This window comes from Heterocephalus glaber, unplaced genomic scaffold (assembly GCF_053883595.1).
Source record: "Heterocephalus glaber isolate CG9 unplaced genomic scaffold, H.glaber_assembly_v1.0 deba00001586, whole genome shotgun sequence".
Taxonomy (NCBI): domain Eukaryota; kingdom Metazoa; phylum Chordata; class Mammalia; order Rodentia; family Bathyergidae; genus Heterocephalus; species Heterocephalus glaber.
Genome location: NW_028258364.1, coordinates 6,454,254 through 6,472,118, shown reverse-complemented (window position 1 = coordinate 6,472,118; position 17,865 = coordinate 6,454,254). Strand labels below are relative to the sequence as shown.

Below are 17,865 nucleotides of genomic sequence, written 5' to 3'. Positions count from 1 at the left end.
CAATGGGGAAAGAATGGTGTTTCCATTAAACAGTTGGAAAAACTTGGTATCTACATGCAGAAGAATAAAATTAGAAATTCTTATCTCACCATATACAAAAAAATAGATCCAGCAGATTAAAGGCTTAAATGCAAGACCTGAAACACTAAAACTATTAGAAGAAAGCATAGAAGAAATGCTTCAAGACACTGTCTTGGTAATGGCTTTTTGGGAATACTATCTCAGAAGTACAGACTATAAAAGAAAAAATTGGCAAGTATGATCAAAACAATCTAAAAGGCTTCAGCACAACAAAGGAAGTAACAGATAGAATGAAGAGAAAATCTATAAAGACAAAATATTTTCAAACTATACATGTGGCAAATGGCTAGTATCCAAAATATGTAAGTGACTCAAACAACTCAGCAGTAAAATATAAATAACTGGATTAAAAATGAACAGAAAACTGGAAAGTTTTCAAAAGAAGACATACAAATGGCCAAAAGGTATATGAAAAATGCAGAACATTGATAATATCCAGTAAAATGCAAATGAAAACTATGATGAGATGTCACCTCACTCCAGTGAGAATGACCATTATGAAAATGACCCACGAAGTACAGGTAAGGATATGGTAAAAAGGGAACACTTAGACACACATTGTTAGTGAGTATATTAATAAAATTTCTATCACTATAACAAAATAGTCTATTCAACTTGAAACAGATAAGTTAATTTTGATTTACAGTCTCAGAGGTTCCAATTGATGACTGTTGACCTCCTTGTTTGGGGCCTGTGGCAAGAAAGCACATTATGGAAAAAGTAAGTAGTGGAAAAGACTTTTTACATTATGAGCAAAGAAGCAAAGAGGAAGGGATTGGGGTTCCATAGTCTCCCTCAAAGGAACAGCCTCACTGTCCTAAACACTTCCCACTAAGCCTCACCTGTTTAAGGTTCCATACCATCTCAATAATGTCACCCAGGGAACTAAAACTTTAACATCTGAGCCCTTGAGGATACTCAAGATTTAAACTCAGCCAGTGGGAATAGAAATTTGTAGTGTTATTATGGAAAACAGTATCAAAAACTACCATGTAATCCATTAATCCCATCACTGGGTATATATCCAAAAGAAATGAAATCAGTATGTTCAAGGGATATCTATACTCTGGTGTTTCCTGCAGCATTAACAATAACCACAATAAAAATTCGACCTAAGTATCCACCAATGGATAAAGAAAATATGGTACACATATGCACACACAGACACACACACACACAAAAAAAAAAAACACAGAGGAAGAGTATTTAGCTATATAAAAAAGAATGAAATCCTGCCATCTGTGACAACATAGATGAACTTGGGGAGTGTCAACTGAAATAAACCAGGCATAGAAGCATAAATACCACAAAATATGAGTATATATCACTCATCTATGACTAAAAAGATTGATCTCACCAAAGTAGAGTACAATGGTGGCTACTAGAGGCTGGGGTGGTTGGACAAAAGTGGCCCAGGTGTTGGTCAAAGGGTACTTAATTACAGTTAGAATAATTTTCAAGAGAATAATTTTCAAGATGACTATAATTAATTATGATACATTGTAAGTTTTAAAAACTGTAAAGAAGCCAGGCATTAAGAAATGTATATTTCAGGACAATTTTGTACAAAAAGGTGAGTATAGTTAATCGTGATATATTGTACTTTTTTTAAAAAAATGTAAAGATGCCTGTAATCCCAGCAATCAGGAGGCTGAGGCAGGAGGATCGCCACGAGTTTGAGGTCAGCCTGGTCTACATAATGAGTTCAAGGCCAGCCTGAACTGCACAGAGAGACCCTGTCTCAAAAAAAATTGTAAAGAGTGGAAATTATAACCTCTCACCACAAAAAAAAATTATGTGAGGTAATCCATTTGTTATTTAGCTAACTTTTGCCATTCTATTATTTACACATACTTTGAAAAATTATGTTGTACATAATAAAATACATATAACTGTATTGGTCGATTCAAAAATACATTTTAAAAATTCTTTCTTGATAAGATCTTTATGATTCATACCAGTATTTTCCAAACCATAAATGTCTGCTATTTCTAAGTCATGAACAAGTAGAAAAGCCATTTGGAAAGCAATATAGATCCATGCATTTTTTGATAACAGACTGTGAGAAGTTTTCTGATAGAGTTTCAAATTCCACATTGCATGTAATTTTTAAGGAACTATAACTTGTGGACTTCTTGTATCATATTAGAAAATCAATAATTTTTGAAAAGGATAGCAAATCAAAGTTTTTCTCTATTATTCAATGAATATATCTCTTTGAAGATGGATTTGCTTCAGATATTTTAGCATATGAAGCCCAATATATTACAATGGGCTGAACAAGATCTGAGAGTCCAGCTGCATTCTAAAAAAAGAGACATGAGAAATTTTTTTAATGTAAAATAACTTCAATCTTTTCAGATATTTTTTAAGTTTGGAAAAATGAAGCTTTTAAAAACAAAATTAAAATATTACATGTTTCATGTAATTTTAAATAAATTATTTTAATTTTGCTGAGTATTAATAGTAAAAATAGTATCTACCAATAGGAAACACTGTCAGACACACCTAACCAAAGCCTTTTTGGGGTTCTTTTAAAGAATATATAGGGGCTCTTGGGACCAGCAAGTGTGAGAACTGCAGCCTGCTGACTACTTGTGTATGCACATACTTTGTTTTTTCCATTTAAACACTCCTTATCAGGCCACTCACTTAATTTCTTCCTTCCTTTTCTAGTGTTCTGACAACACCCAGTTTATTTGTATGGCAGAGATAATTACTGTGTTCTATCCTTAGTTCATTTAATGAACAGAATCCGATGTACTGACTCCTTCCATTCCTCCAGCTTTTGTCTCTTGAGAGACACAGGGACATATCTTCTGATCTTAGTTTATCTACCATGTCATTCAGCAAACATTTAGGGACACCTACTATGAATCAAGGAGTGTAGTAGACTTTTAAATAACAAAGATTAATTAAACAAAATTCATCTCAGTGATGTCCAACCAAAGTCCTAAACTGCATGTTCCTACATACTACATGTTTAAAAATAAATGTTCAAGTGCCACATTGTATTGTATTGAACCCAGGGAAAAGTACACACTGTTAGTGAGTTATTCTTAAAACATCAAGACTATATTTATTCTTTAAATAATATAGGAAAAATAAAAGGTAATAGATCCTGCATCTGTGACCCAAAAGCCATCCTTCAAAGACATGTGACTCATGCCAAATCTTTAGATATGACACATAGTATAAGTGGGTGTGTACACTGGACAAATCTCTGGAATGAGCATTATCAAAGTCATAGCTCTCAGCCCCTTCTCCCCCTCCCCCTCCACATAAGTGTCAGGGTTAGAAAAAGAATGCAGATTAAATTGTTTCTCTTTTACCTGCTGACCCTCAGCTTGCACATGAAATGTGATCAGATACAATTCTGGCAGAACCCTGAGTACATAACCCAGACTTTTATCAGTGTAGATGTATACATTTTTAAAATTGCATTGAACAAAGTCAGGACTTGAAAAGAAAGAATTTAAAAAATAACCTCTAACAACCAGAGGTAATATATATATTTTTTTTCAGAATCACTGTAAATTAATTGAGCAGGAGGGAAAAAAGCACTTTATTGAAAGAAACAACCAATAATAATGCGATATTTTAGCTCCCAATATTGCTTTCAACATTATTTGCAGAACAACATTTGCTTCTAATTTTAAGAGTGGGTGCACTTTGGGAATTCAAACATGGTTAGCAATTTTAGCACTTTAGTTCACAGAGGATGACCTGACACACTTTGTTATTTTTTTTTAAATTGCCATATTATATTATCCTTAGGCTTTTAAACAAACAGATATGGTAAATATGAATACCTTTTCATGTTGATGCTACTTGAGGTTAAAAAAGTAAAAGACCTATCATCCCCTATTGCTAACAAAATTACTGATAATTATTATTTGTTAGTCCTCATGCCAACTGCAAGGACAGCACTGTTTACCATATTTATGCTAAGCCATATATATCTTTGCCTATATAATGGGTACATAACCAAGGGAAAAAAATCTTCAAATTATAACAATGGACATTTTTTCTAATTCTCCACACTATTCTAATAAAATATAGTACACTGAATTAAATAACATATAGTAACATTTTAACAAATGAATCCAATATTGGAAATGATTTAATTGCTCCTTTATAAATATTTTGACTTTCAAACTAATCAAATCTCTTCATTTAAGAAATAACTAGAGAATCAAGGTAGAGAGAGGGAGTGGTATAGGAAAAGATAATTCCAAATACAAATAAAATTACATATAAATTAATGTAAAACATAGCCTTAGCTAAACCAAATAGTTCCTATGTAAAAATCTTTAAAAAACATAAATAGATAAAAAGGACAATTCTCTAGAAAGCCTTACAGGGTTATGTGTGTGAAATAAAACTGAATTTCTCTTAGAATTACATACCTCCAAGAATTATATAGCTAATTATTTCTAATGTTCTCTAAGCCATAAATACGCATTCAATTCACAGAATAGGCATGGTTATCATAAAAACAAATAATCCCAGGGAATGCAAAAGATAATAGTAATAAGTGAGCATTTAAAATACAGAAAATCAGTCATTTTTCCAAAAAAGAGAAGAAAGCAAGAAAATAAACACGGGAACCTCAGTTTCACTAGCATGTTGTGTGTGGATCACTGCCAAGTAGCACAAATCACATTTGATATTTTTGTTTTGGGCTGAGTGACAGACACTAGAATGTCTTTGAGAGGAGTGGGAAGGGAGAGAATGAACTTTAAAAAAGGAGCAAACAAGAACTTTCCAGATTGTAGATTTATCAATTCTAGTTGATTATCAAAACAGTTCAATTGAGACAAGTCAATGATACATGGAGATAGTAACCTGAAAGATAGCCCAGGGAAGGTCAAGCTTGGAATTCTCTTGGTGTATGCTCTGGAACATCAACTTCTTACCACCAGGAGGCAGGACGTTTTCCTATACCATGACATTAAACTACACAGTTTGTTTGTTTGTTTGTTTCCCAAGAAAAAAGCTTCCAGTCTCTGATCAGTCTCATCACATCACATGCTTTAGTTTAAAACAGAGATGACTGTTATAGGTCAGAGAGTGTCTAAAATGTGAAGGCAAATGAAATCAGAAATCTCCCCAAATTGGGCTTAGTGCATTAAAATTACTCACTGTCTATAAAGAAACTGCCAAGTTTGCTGAGGATGTGAAAGTTAATACTCTCATGATGTAAACTATCACTCTGTGGTCCATCACCACTCACCTCAAAAAGCTAAGGCATCATGCCAATTTCTACTAAACCTCTTCATTTTAAAAGAGGTTTCTTAATTCTGAAATTGCCCATTCTCCAGGATTCCTTGCTGAAAGGTGTGTGGGTTAGTTCAGTGATTTAGCTTAGATAGATGAATTTTATTTTATTCCATTTCTAAAGGGGCTAAATATTCCTCTATAACCTTATATGTGTTATTGCTAGGAAATGAAGTACAAAGTGAAGAAATGTTTATTTGATTAAAACCAGGAATAAAGCTACATTTCATAAAATTCTGTTAGTCTTTGTGACAGAGCATTTTTAATGCGCTCTTGTTGTAAAATTAATAATTAAGGTAAATAATTATAGAAGGTAAATATAGATATAAAAAATGATTGTTGTTAAAAGCACAGCAACAAATAACAAGTGACCACCAAATCATTACCTCTGCTCTCTGTGTTCTGGGAAATGCAGACGATTTTTCTATGGCATAAACATCCACCAGGTAAAGACATGCTCCTTGCTCCCGGTCCAGAATGGCTGCAGTCTGCATTATGCCACTGTGTCTCCCAATGGTAAAGAGGCGTCCAACTGTTTTTTCTTCACAACGAACTGAAACAATGTAATACTCCACTGGGGCTTCAGATCCTCTGGGACTAGCTGCTTCTATTGATATTACATTAGTGCCAATGGGTTCACCTTCCTTCAAAATAGTTATATATTTGGGTTGGGTAAAAACAGGTCCATCAAGGCCCTGAAGAATGATGGTCAGTTCAGTGGTTGATTTCCTCCTTTCAGGGCCAAGGTCTGTTGCTGAAACTATGAGATTATAGATCAGCTGTGAAGGCACCAATGCTGAAGCCACTCTCAAGTCACCACTATAACGATCCACAATAAAGGTGTCCATGTCCCCATTGACAATCTCATATTCCACTTCTCCATTGGCCCCTTCATCTGGGTCAGCAGCCATAATTGTTGTCAAAACAGAGCCAATCACAGATGAAGGGTCCGCAGCAAGGGCATTTTGTGATATAAACATCGGGACATTGTCATTCAGGTCTGTAACCAGAATGGTCACATTTTTCAAAGCATACCGTCTAGTTTCAATCGGCACAGCCTGATCATTGGCTTTGACAGTTAACTCAAAAAGATTAGCAAATTCCCGGTCTATCTCAGCATTAGTATATATAGTCCCCTTGACCTCATCTATGGTAAAGTGGTTGCCTCTTGGCATCTGTTGAACAATTGTATAGGATAGTTGCCCATTGATGTCTGCGTCAGGGTCATGTGCAGTTACTGAAATGACAGATGTTCCAATGGGAATATTCTCCACTATAGACTTGAAAATATCTCCAGGAGGAAAGCTAGGAGGATTGTCATTAAAGTCTCTCACGTGAATCACCACTGACATTGTAGATGAACGAGGAGGCCTTCCTTGGTCTTTTGCTGTTATGTTTAATTTGTACAAAGACTGTGTTTCAAAGTCCAACTTTTTGGCAAGAAAAATACTCCCAGTGTTTGGGCTAATGCTAAAAGTTCCGTGGTTGTTACTCCCAGTAATACTGTAATGTAAATCAGCATTGTCACCTGAGTCAGAATCAGTTGCAGTAACAGAGGACACAAGTTCACCAATTCTCATGTTTTCCAAAACATCAACAAACAGTGTTGATTTAGGGAAAGAAGGAGTATTGTCATTTTCATCCAAAATATCAATATTTAGAGTACAGGTTGAATTGAGAGAGACTGTCCCTGAATCCACTGCTTGAATCACAAGGAAATAGGCAGGTGTTGCTTCATAGTCTAATTTGCCAATTAGTGTTACCTGACCAGAGGTACTGCCTATAGCAAACTGTCTTTCTTCATTTCCTTTGATTACAGAATAATGAATAAGTCCATTATTACCCTCATCAACATCTGAGGCAGATACTCTTAAAACCTGTGTCAGGTTGGCTGCTGTCTCTGATATTGTAGCTTGGTAAAAGTCTTTTAAAAATTTGGGAGCATTGTCGTTTATGTCCTTCATGTAAACATGTACAGTGGCCTGATCCTTGAGAGGCTGAGGGAGGCCCTGATCTGTTGCTATAACCGTAAAGCTAAACACTGCAGTCCCTCTCTGCCTCATAAGAGATTCCCTGTCAAACTGATGAGTGCTTGTAATTTCCCCAGTGATGGTGTGCAACTCAAAATCTGGCTGCACCATTTCAAAAGAATACCTTACTTCTCCATTTGGCCCAAAGTCCTTATCTACAGCACTTACTTTGCCCACAAAGGACCCAGCTCTCTGCTCCTCTTCAAAGTAAAACGTATAATTGGTACTATTAAAAAGAGGTCTGTTATCATTTACATCTTCTAAAATTACAGTAACATTCACAGTAGCACTAAGGGGTTCCACCGCTCTATCAGAAGCAACAACCACTAAAACATATCTGTCTTGAAGTTCACGGTCCAGTTCACTTTTTATATACAATTGGCCATCTGGGAATATGCCAAAAGCATCCCCTGCATTTCCTTCTGCAATGGTGTATGCAATTTCACCATTTGCTCCTGAATCCTCATCAGAAGCTTGCACTTTAAAGAATCGAGAATTCACAGGTTCTGACTCAGAAAGGGTGACCTCATAAGAGAGTTGGTCAAACACAGGTGGGTTGTCATTTACATCATGGACATAAAGTGTTAAGATGACACTAGAGGAGAGCTGTGGAACACCCATATCAGATGCCAAGATCTCTATTTGGTAGCAGCCAGCATGAACATCCAGGGGCCCTAGAAGACTAATATTACCATTCTTTTCATTGATAGCAAATAGGTTCTTGGGGTTTTGCTTCAGACTATAGAGTACCATGCCATTGACACCTTCATCAGGGTCTACAGCTTTGGCTTGGAAAATGCTATGACCTGCCTGCCAGTTCTCCACCACATTTACACTCTCTACAGCCTGAAGGAAATGAGGAGAGTTGTCATTCAAATCCTTAACTGTTATGTTAACCACAGTGTCTCCAGTCACTGTGCCCCCACTGGCCACTACGTTCAGCTGATAAAAGGATTGCTCTTCTCTGTCAATCACACTGGCTGTGGTAAGCTGCCCAGTGACTTGGTTGATAGCAAACATACCTTTCTGATCTCCAGTAGTAATGAGATAACTGATGTTGGAATGGAGATCCATGGTGGATGCAGACACACTACCCACATGATATCCCAGAGCCACATTCTCAAAAACCACAAAACTGTAGGCCACCTGGCTGAATACAGGTGGGTTGTCTTGAGTGTCCAATACCGTGATGGTAACTATTGCCTGGTTGGGAGACTGTAAATTCCCGCCATCAGTAGCCACTATTTGCAACTGGTAGGCTGTCTTTTCTTCTCTATCTAGGGCCATTTTTGTAGAAATAACCCCACTTTGAGCATTGATCTGAAACCGAGACCTGTCCCCAGCTGATATACTATATTTGACAGTTCCATTGGGACCCAAGTCTGGGTCAGTGGCAGACACTGTGGTGATGTAGCTACCTCCAGGCTCATTCTCCTGGATATGAGCAAAGTACTGGACTGGATAGAACACAGGGCTGTTGTCATTCATATCCAGAAGACTCACATTTATTTGAGCCACTGATGACTGGGGAGGGGTGCCCAGGTCTGTTGCCAGAACCAACAGGGAATAGAAAGCTTGCTCTTCCCTGTCCAAAGAGGAGATGGTACTCAGCCTCCCAGATACAGGATCCAGTCGGAAGGACCTCTGGTCACTCTCAGCCTCTTGCAAGGAGAAGCGTACTGTGCCATTATCACCCAAGTCCCCATCAGTTGCCCCAAGGACGAGTAGTTCTGTCCCTGTTGGGGCGTTCTCAACCACAGACACCTTATACCCTTCTGGCTGGCTGAATACTGGCTTCTCATCATTCACATCCAGGAGTGTTACTACGAGCTGAGCATAAGAAACCTTGGGGTGAACTCCCTGGTCCCGGGCACTAATATTCAGTACAATCTCAGAAGCAAGCTCACGGTTGAGGCCCCCAGTCGCTCCTGTGGTCACCAGGCCGCTATGCTCACTGATATGGAACCATCCTAGCCCATTGCCAGAGATGATGCTGTAACGCAGATTAGCGTTGAGACCAGAGTCGCCATCAGTGGCAGATACCCCGCTCACATAGCTTCCCGGAGGCGCCTCCTCGCTCAGGTTCACTCTGTACACCTGCTGTGCAAAGACAGGAGGGTGGTCATTGATGTCGTTGACGAAAATCACCAGACTGGCCACGGAGGAGCGCGCCTGGACCTCGGCAGGGGGCGCCCCATGGTTATCAGACACCGAGACAGTGAGGTTATAGGAAGGGATGCGCTCGCGGTCCAGCGCGCTGGCCACCTTGATTAGGCTCAGGTTTGGCACTTTGCTTCTCTGCACTTCAAAGTGGTGCTGCTCGTTGCCCCCGAGAATCTGCACCGAGATATTCCCGTTGGCCAAGGGGGAATCTGCGTCCGTTACGGTGAGCAGAGCCACCACCGTGCCTACTTGAGCGTTTTCATCTACTGAGGCATAGCGGGAGGTGGCAGGGAAGTATCGGAACTTCACTACCGGGTCGTTGTCATTCACGTCCAATAGCTGAATCAGCGCCTCGGCGCGCCCCAGGAGGGAGGGCACGCCTCGGTCCACGGCCTGCACCGTAAGCGAGTACTGGCGCCTCGCCTCAAAGTCCAGCGGCTCTCGCACTGTGATCAGCCCGGTCTCTGGGTCCATTTGGAAAGGGGTCCCCTCGTCCTGCAGCCGATAGTGGATGTCCGCGTTGGTCCCTTCGTCTGCGTCAGCCGCTGCCACCTGGAGGACGCTGGAGCCCACAACCGCGTCCTCAGGCACCCCCGCCTGGTAGTGGGAACTGCCGAAAACTGGAGGGTTGTCATTGATATCTTGCACAGTCACGTTTACCTGGAGGTAGCCCCTCCGCTTCGGCTCACCCTTATCTTCTACCTCCACCAGGAGCTGGTAATGTGGTGTGACCTCGCGGTCCAGCCCGCCCTTGGACACGAGATGCAGGAACGCGCCCTCACCGCTTGGGTTCAGGGTGATGTCCAGGCGGAAACGGCCTGCCTCATTGCCCCGGATGATGCGGTAGGAACGGTGGTCCACACCGTTGGAGCCGATGTCCGAGTCGGTGGCCGTGTCCAAGATGACTTGGCGCCCGCTGCTGCTGTCCTCCTTGAAGGTGACCGTGATCGTGGGGTCCGGGAAGACGGGGGCGTTGTCGTTGAGGTCCCGCACCAGCACTCGCACTTCAGTAGGGTAGGTGGGCGCACTGGAAAGGACCACCAGGTTGATCACGTCGCTGGGCAGGCTCTCGCGGTCGATGGTGGTGGTGGTGTACAGGGCTCCGGTGCTAGCGTTGATGGCAAACAAGGCGTGGCTTTCACTGAGCCGGTAGATGAAGCCCGGGCGTGTCTGGATGGTGCCTACCAGAGTGCCCGGAGGTTGCTCTTCCAGCACTTGGAAGACCTGGCGCTGCTCGGCCCCGTGGACCCAGGCCGGCCCCGGGAGCAGTGACAGCAGCCAAAAGACTCGAAAGAGCTGAAATCCGGATAGAGTATGCAGCGGGAGCCACGGGCGGCCAGGAGCCCTGCCTGCTGCCAAGTTCATGGTCCTGGCTCCCTGGATCGTTGTGATGAAGAGAAAGAAGGAGTGAAGGAAACGGAATAATATTTACAAGGATCAAGTGGCGCTAACAAAAATCCAGCTGGGTCTGAGACCTCTTTTGTTTCAAAGAATCTCCAGTCCAGCCAAAGTAAGTCCCGTCAGCAAAAGGCTCCAGGTAGCCAGCTGGACGCGTAGTGCGAGAGAGATGGTGTGGCCAAACGCGCCAGGGCATTCCGCTGTACCCTCTTGGAAAATGAGCTCCCAGAAAAGTTTCTCAGACCTCTTATATTTACCCCTCTCCCTTTTACCTTGTCTTTAATCCAGAAAGTCTAAGCATTTTCGCCCGGAGGGTTCAGAGTTGGGAGAGGTTGCTTGTATTCAAGGTATACGAAGAAGCACTGCAAACAGTTTTCTTGAGAAACTTTAGAACTAACTTACCCACGAAGAAGAAATGGTAGAGAGAAGACAAACGTGCGTAGCGACGGAAAAGCACAACTGCGAACCGGCGAGGGAGCGGTGGAGAACCGGGAGAATGAAATTCCTTTCCCAAAAGCTGAAGATGAGGAATTTCCTCGCCTCCCCACTCGTCGAGAACGAGGCTGCAACGCCCCTCCAGCGTCCTCCAGCAGTGGCCGCGGAGGCCCGGGCGTCGGCGTCGGCGCGCAGGCACTTGGAGAGCCCCGTTCCGCCCGCTCGCCCTCGCGCCCCAGCGCCGGCACCCGGGAGCGCTCAGTTGGGTCCCTGTCCCTCCAGCCGCCGCCGCCTCCACGGCCCCTGCTGCTGCTGCGGCTTCCTGACGGCGGTCGGGCACGGGCAACTGCCAGCGCAGCTCAGCATCTTTCACGTCTGCCTGGGCATTATTTGTACGTCCAGATCGAGCGAAGGTCCCCCTTTCTTCTCGGCCTCGCCGGGGTCAGGCAGGAGTAGCACGGGGTCCCTGAGTCCCCTCCCCTCACCATACCAAGGGGATCTTTCTCCGGCGGCCCCAAACAGAAGCCCACTCTAGAGCACCTCGCCCCTGTCCCCGTTATCTTTGCTTTTATTGTCCCGTGTCAGTTTCACTTTGTAATCCGCAAGGCTTTTTGTTTGGGGCGAGGGGCTGGTTTGTCCCTCTTTCTCCTTCCCTGTTGGCGCTGGCTTGCGACGGTGCCCTCTGCTGCTCCCAGTGGCGCCTGCCAGCGCTCTCCTCGCGAGCTGGGGCTGAAGGGTGCAGCGCTGTGGAGCTGGAGCTCAGCGAGCCCCTCTCCACCTCCTCCGGGTCCCTTACACTCTCCCCGCCCCTTCCCTGCTGCGCGCACACGCACGCGCGCGCGAGCGCGCACACACACACACACACACACACACACACACACACACTCAGCGCGTCTCCCAAACACAAACAGAGGGGGAGGGAAGACCGCGAACTGGAAAGGGACTCAGAAACTTTGCTCGCCACTCTTTGCTCCCTGCACTGGAGTTCTCCCGAACTCCCCCCAGCTCCGGGTCCTGTCACCTACTGCCCCTCCCAAGCCCCAGCCCCATTGGGCTGGAGCTGCCGCGGCCCCGCCTGGCGCTCCTCCCGCGGGCGCCCTCAGAGTGGCTACTCGGGATGCTGATCACCCAGCCTCCCCGAGACCGAGGGCGGGCAGTGAGGGAGCCCCGGGAGGCGGAGGCGCTGGGGGGCGGGGGGGGACGATCTCTCTCTCTCTCTCTCTCTCTCTCTCTCTCTCTCTCTCTCTCAGTCACTCATCTTCTCATCTTGGCGGGCGTCAGAGCAATAACAGCAAAAGGCTGCCGCAGAATAGATGGGGGTGGGTTCAGGTTTGCAGATAAATAACTTTAGTGGCAGAATCTGGGGAAAGACCGTTAGGTTGTTATGCTAGTAATAACTCAGGGGTACGGGGTAGAGAGAAATAAAAGAAAGGCGGGGGTGGGGGTCTGTTTAAGCGGGGAGGAAGGATTAAGCAAAGCCTGTCTGGGAATGCGCTGAGCAGATTTGCTTTAACCGTTTCCTGCCCTTTCTCAGTGCAAGGGAGGGAGCTGCTATGCATTGTGATCCCACAGAATCCGAACTGACTCCTCCCCATTCCTCCTGTCTACCCAGCGAGCTCTAAGAAGTCCGGGGAGAGCTAACCCTAACCCTCCATGCCCCTCTCCCCCACTTTCCGGGTGATAAGGGCGGGAAGGCCTGAGCGCCAACTGCTAACTTCCTGCAGAACAAGCTAGGGGAACTCAGTGTTTGCTATGTATTGTTTCCCTTCCCACTTGGATTCCAGGTGTCAAAGCCCAAACCTTAGGGTTTCAACAGCAATAACAGTGGCAGCCCTTTGGAAAGAGGGAGATCTTTTCCTGTTGCAAAGTTTGGAATTTTGTTCCCTGCTGGAGTATTTCACCCTGGACATTTTGTAGCCAAAGGAAATCTAATAAAGTTTTGCTTTGCTTTGTTTGGGGAACTAGAATAAGCACATTGAAATTTAAACTTCATTTTTTTAAAAAAAGTACTCATGTCACGTATTGCATTCAAAGGAACTCCCCTGGACTCGCCACAGCTACTTTTGTGATGGCCTGAATTGCTTCTTTAAAAGAAAAAAAAAAATGACTGGGAATCAGGTCAGTATTTTCCCCCTTTAAGGAAACCAACTTACAAAATATGAATTTGAGCCAAACAATGCAAATATAGGTCATATGTCATACTTTTTTGTCACAGGAACCCCTCCAAACTTCAAACTTCAGGCGCCCAGCGACAGTTCAGGCATGAGTAAATACTGCCCTCTGCTGTTCCCTGTCAGCCCTACAGCCTGTCTTGCTTCAAATTAAACGCAGACAAGAAGGATCTAGTTACCTTCCTCTTGCCTAAGGAGAGTGGCAAAGAAAAAGATCTTTAAAAGTCTCCGAGTGCCTCTCTTTATTTAAGGTCAAGAAAACAATCAAGAACAGTTGGTCAGGTAATACATTCTTGTCCTGCAGGTGCAGACTTTAACTCCAAACTGATTGGAGAATATGGCAAATAGCATTCTAAAAATATGACCAATTCTTTTATGTTAGAGCATTCACTAACATGTGAATGTTAGTGTGTATTCGTCTACTGTAACATGATGAGTGAATTAGAAACGGACAAGAAAGTTAGACTTAACCATTTCTGCGTTTTTCAGACTTGAAAGCTATTGGACTCCAGTCTTTTTAAAAAGAGATATTTTAAGCTGTTTCTGAAAAATCTTATCTGGGTGAACAAGTTAAAATGTTCATACCATTATCACTAACCAAGAACGATTTTTAAGTTAATTAAAATGGAGGCATAATTTTTACAAATCGTGGTAATTATGTGTGATTCTAGGAGAATATGTGATTTTAGGAGGATATTTTGTTTGCTAGTTCATAATTCACATAAGAATAAATGAGAAGAAATCATTCAAGTACTTATTGTAAAAGATCGTGGACTTTTGTTGTTCTGCTTGTTTAGAGAGCCTGTGGAATAATCATCAGATTTCCATAGTATTAAATTTGTATTTGTGAGTGATTTAATTTGGAGAAACAGGTGAAAATCATTCATTCTGTGAAATGTGGAGTTTATGTGTGTGCATGTACTTTTTTAAATTTAAAAAACAAGCATGGCAGAATAAACATGGAAATGTGTATATATTCAGTCTGTAAAATAACTTTTTGAACATATCCAAAGGAGGATTGTTGGGAGCAATGCTACATAATTCTAGGGAAAAATCATTTGGTTAGCCTAGTTCTCTTGCCTACAGCCAAGCTACAGAATAACTCCAGTTTGGCCTCGGGTCACAACTGAGACTTCAGTGATCCAGTGATGCTGTGATTCTCCAGGACAAGAAACATCCTGGGAGAACAAACATCTGTTCAGTTCCTCATTGTTCTTGGACTGATTAACATCTTGTTTGCCAGAGATGTACTGAACTCTCTGCAAGCCTTCCGTTACACCTTGTTTATCCCAATGTGAACTACTGAACTCTCTGCAAGTCATTTGTTACATTTGTTTCTCCCGATGTACTGAATAAAAGGTGTGGTAAGTTGGGGGCTTGGGTCTTTGCTGCCCAGAGCAGCACTGATCAGATCCAGAGCTCGGCTTCTTCTCAGTCTCTTTTTTTCTACCTTTCCTGTAATTCGCCGTGTGCTGCCGTGGCTCGCAGGAGACCAGGACTCACTGTAGAGGTTCTGGTAACGTCCCCTTCCCCTGTCCCCTACAGAGGATTATCAAAGATGAATTAGGTAATGCTGTGGCTATTTGAATAAGTAGAAGTTTTCCATGATGGCTATAAGGTAATATATACATTTATAAATAAAATTTACACATAAAATTATAATCAATGTACAAGATATTGAAAAGTAGAGTGAAAACTTATTTTATTAAATTATTACAGTAAAATAACTGCTGCTAATGCCCTTCAAAATATTTCCCCCAGCTTAGAACACATTTGCCCCATTGTGCTTTCTGAAGCAGTTCTGGATGTCCTCTTTCATAAATGTCTTTATTCACCTGTTGTGTCTGCCTTGATGTTTAGAGCTGATTCAAAGTATTTTTCTTTCATGGTCTTTTTGGTTGCCTTTGGAGGAGAGCTAGAAGTAGCAGAGTGCAAGATCCAGTGAATTAGGTAGATGCAGACATACTATAAAGTTTTTATTTGACATAAATTGCCCTGAAAATTTTGAAATGGTTCAGGATATCAAGGTAGCCATGAAAAGAGAGTCGATTAATTCCCTTTTGCTTCTTTGAATTTTAGTTTAATTTACCTCTAGAAATTACAGAATGGATTCTTTTCAAGGTTTAAAATAATTCAACATCTTAGGAAAAAACAAGGCTTCTTCTTGAACAGAACATTTTGAATACTTTCATTTATCTCCCAACTAACAACTTATCTTGGTATTGCTTTTTAATTCATTTTATTTTAATCCTGCAGAGCATTATTTTCAAAAAAAACAATAACATACTTTCCACATTTTCTTTTGCTTTAAAGTCATTTCTCTATCTTAAGCCTTTTCTTCTAGAATACTTATCTTCTTTTTGAACTGCCTTCAGAATGATGCCTGTTGGTACACTTTGTTGTGTCTTTGTTGTTGAAAAATTTTTTTCTTTGCACTTAGCTATGGTGCATCCAAGCAAGTTCATTTGAGTGCAAATTTATTTTAGATTCATTATCACATACTTTTCTAATCACACTTTTCTGACCATGCAAATGCACATAAAATATAAAGGGAATCAGGATATTTTAATAGTCCATATTGATGGCTCAACTCACATGAAAACGTTTTGACTCAGAACAATCACTTTGCATATTTATTAACACAGTTTCTTTAAATGGAAGTTTGGCTTTAATTTTACTGTAAATTTAATTATTTTCAGACATTTGATATTTATCATACTCTTCATATCTTGTCTTTTAATACCATTTTAACTTTTAAATTTTATTTTCTCTATGATTAATTCTAAGTAATATTTTCTGACTTGCCTTCTGATTCATAAAGTTGCCCTTCAGCCTTGTCTAATATGAATCTTAACACATCCACATACTTTTCAGTTACATTACTGAATTCTTGAACCCAAACATTTTGTTTTATTATTTCATAGACAATTGTCCCCTGAAAATATTTTAAAGCTTCCCTTCTACTTCTTTAGCACATTAAATATAGTTTTGCTGTTCTTTTAAATTTGTGTCTGACATTGCTTCTTGGCCTTTTGGCTAAGATCAAGTGTAAATTTATGTCTGACAACTCTAACATCAAAAATATGTAATGGTCTTTTGCATTGCTGTTGCTAGTGTCAACTCATAGCAACTCATATTATATGGTTAGTTTTGTTTTAGTATGAGCTTCTTACTTTAACTGGAAAAGTATCTGTTGTTATTCTTTGAGACTTAGAATAGGTGTGTTTCTTTGAGAAAATCTGACTATGCTTTCTTTAGGAGCTTTTTACCTCTTACCTCCAACCATCATGATTTCCATGGAAACTAAGATGCCCATAATTTAAAATATTTTATAAATCACCAAGTAATATTGCTAAATAACAATAAAAATACTTTTCTTCATTTTAATTTTTTTGAAAGCTTATTTATTGCTATATAAAATCTCAATTACTTCTATATAACTCATATTTGATGATCAGCTACAGTGACAATGGATAAGTAAGCTTTAACAAATATAATTCTTGATTATATGATATCTGTGAAATAGTAAGATGAGATCAAAAGAAAATGACTCTCAAAATGTGAAATATGCTAATTTTGAAACTGGCCCAGTAGTGTAATCTTGAGAGTTGTCCTTTGGTTTCAACTTCTCAAGGATAGGTCCTTCCATCCTCCCAGTTCAAATGCTAAGGTAACTTAACTTTCAGTCTCTGGAGAAAGGATAAGGACTAAATGTATTCATTTTTAAACTGTGAACTAAAGAGTTAGGATCAGAGCCTTCAGATCTAATAGAAGTCTCTTGTTGGATTCTACTCAGACCAGCCTGGGGTGTTGTTCTTCTGGCCTGTCACACTAGAGCATGCCCTAAAGGTCAATGCTAAAATTTGCCAAGATTGGCAAATGGCCTCAGGGCAAATGCTGCTTCAATGCTGAATTTATTTCTGTGAGTTTCAAGGTTTCCTGAACTTTTTATGACAATTCCTATCATATCAGCTCTTTGATTTTTGAAGGAAATACTGTAAAATTCAGTAATTATAGCTGTTTTTAGTGGTAAAATAATAGTCTGACATATTACTAGAATACATAGATCTCACATTTTATTGATTTTACTGAAATATTTTTCTCTTTCCTATTTTATTTTCTCCTTTGGCAAACTTTATGATTTGATGTTTATCTGTCATCATGTGTCTCTTTTCTTACAATCTTTAAAAATTTCTCAATCTAATGCCCCAGTTTATGAATTCATTCTCAAGAAGATCCAAACTACTAATACACTAATTTTTTGTTTTTATTATTTCAACTCATTATTTTATCCCTAAAATTTTACT

At 41.1% G+C, this 17,865-nt stretch overlaps 2 protein-coding genes and 1 pseudogene across 2 annotated transcripts in view; 2 read left to right on the top strand and 1 right to left on the bottom strand.

Moving 5' to 3' along the window:
* Fat4 (FAT atypical cadherin 4) overlaps nucleotides 1–10,919 on the bottom strand; it is a 192,264-nt gene extending 181,345 nt beyond the window's left edge. The window contains 1 exon segment of the mRNA XM_004854950.3: nucleotides 5,748–10,919. Within this exon segment, the coding sequence (XP_004855007.2) occupies nucleotides 5,748–10,919 (5,172 nt within the window).
* Nucleotides 10,920–11,367: 448 nt separating this feature from the next.
* Nucleotides 11,368–14,992, top strand: LOC147823401 (uncharacterized). The gene is made up of 2 exons (XM_087193270.1): nucleotides 11,368–13,505; nucleotides 13,603–14,992. The coding sequence occupies exon 1, from the start codon at nucleotides 11,368–11,370 to the stop codon at nucleotides 11,920–11,922; it is 555 nt and encodes a 184-aa protein (XP_087049396.1). The 3' UTR covers nucleotides 11,923–13,505; nucleotides 13,603–14,992.
* A 1,582-nt stretch (nucleotides 14,993–16,574) lies between these two features.
* On the top strand, nucleotides 16,575–16,727 carry LOC147823400 (U2 spliceosomal RNA; annotated as a pseudogene).
* The last annotated feature ends 1,138 nt before the right edge of the window (nucleotides 16,728–17,865 follow it).

Coding starts and splice junctions, on each gene's coding strand:
- LOC147823401 (XM_087193270.1), top strand. CDS start 11,368: ATGGTAGAGAGAAGACAAACGTGCGTAGCGACGGAAAAGCACAACTGC.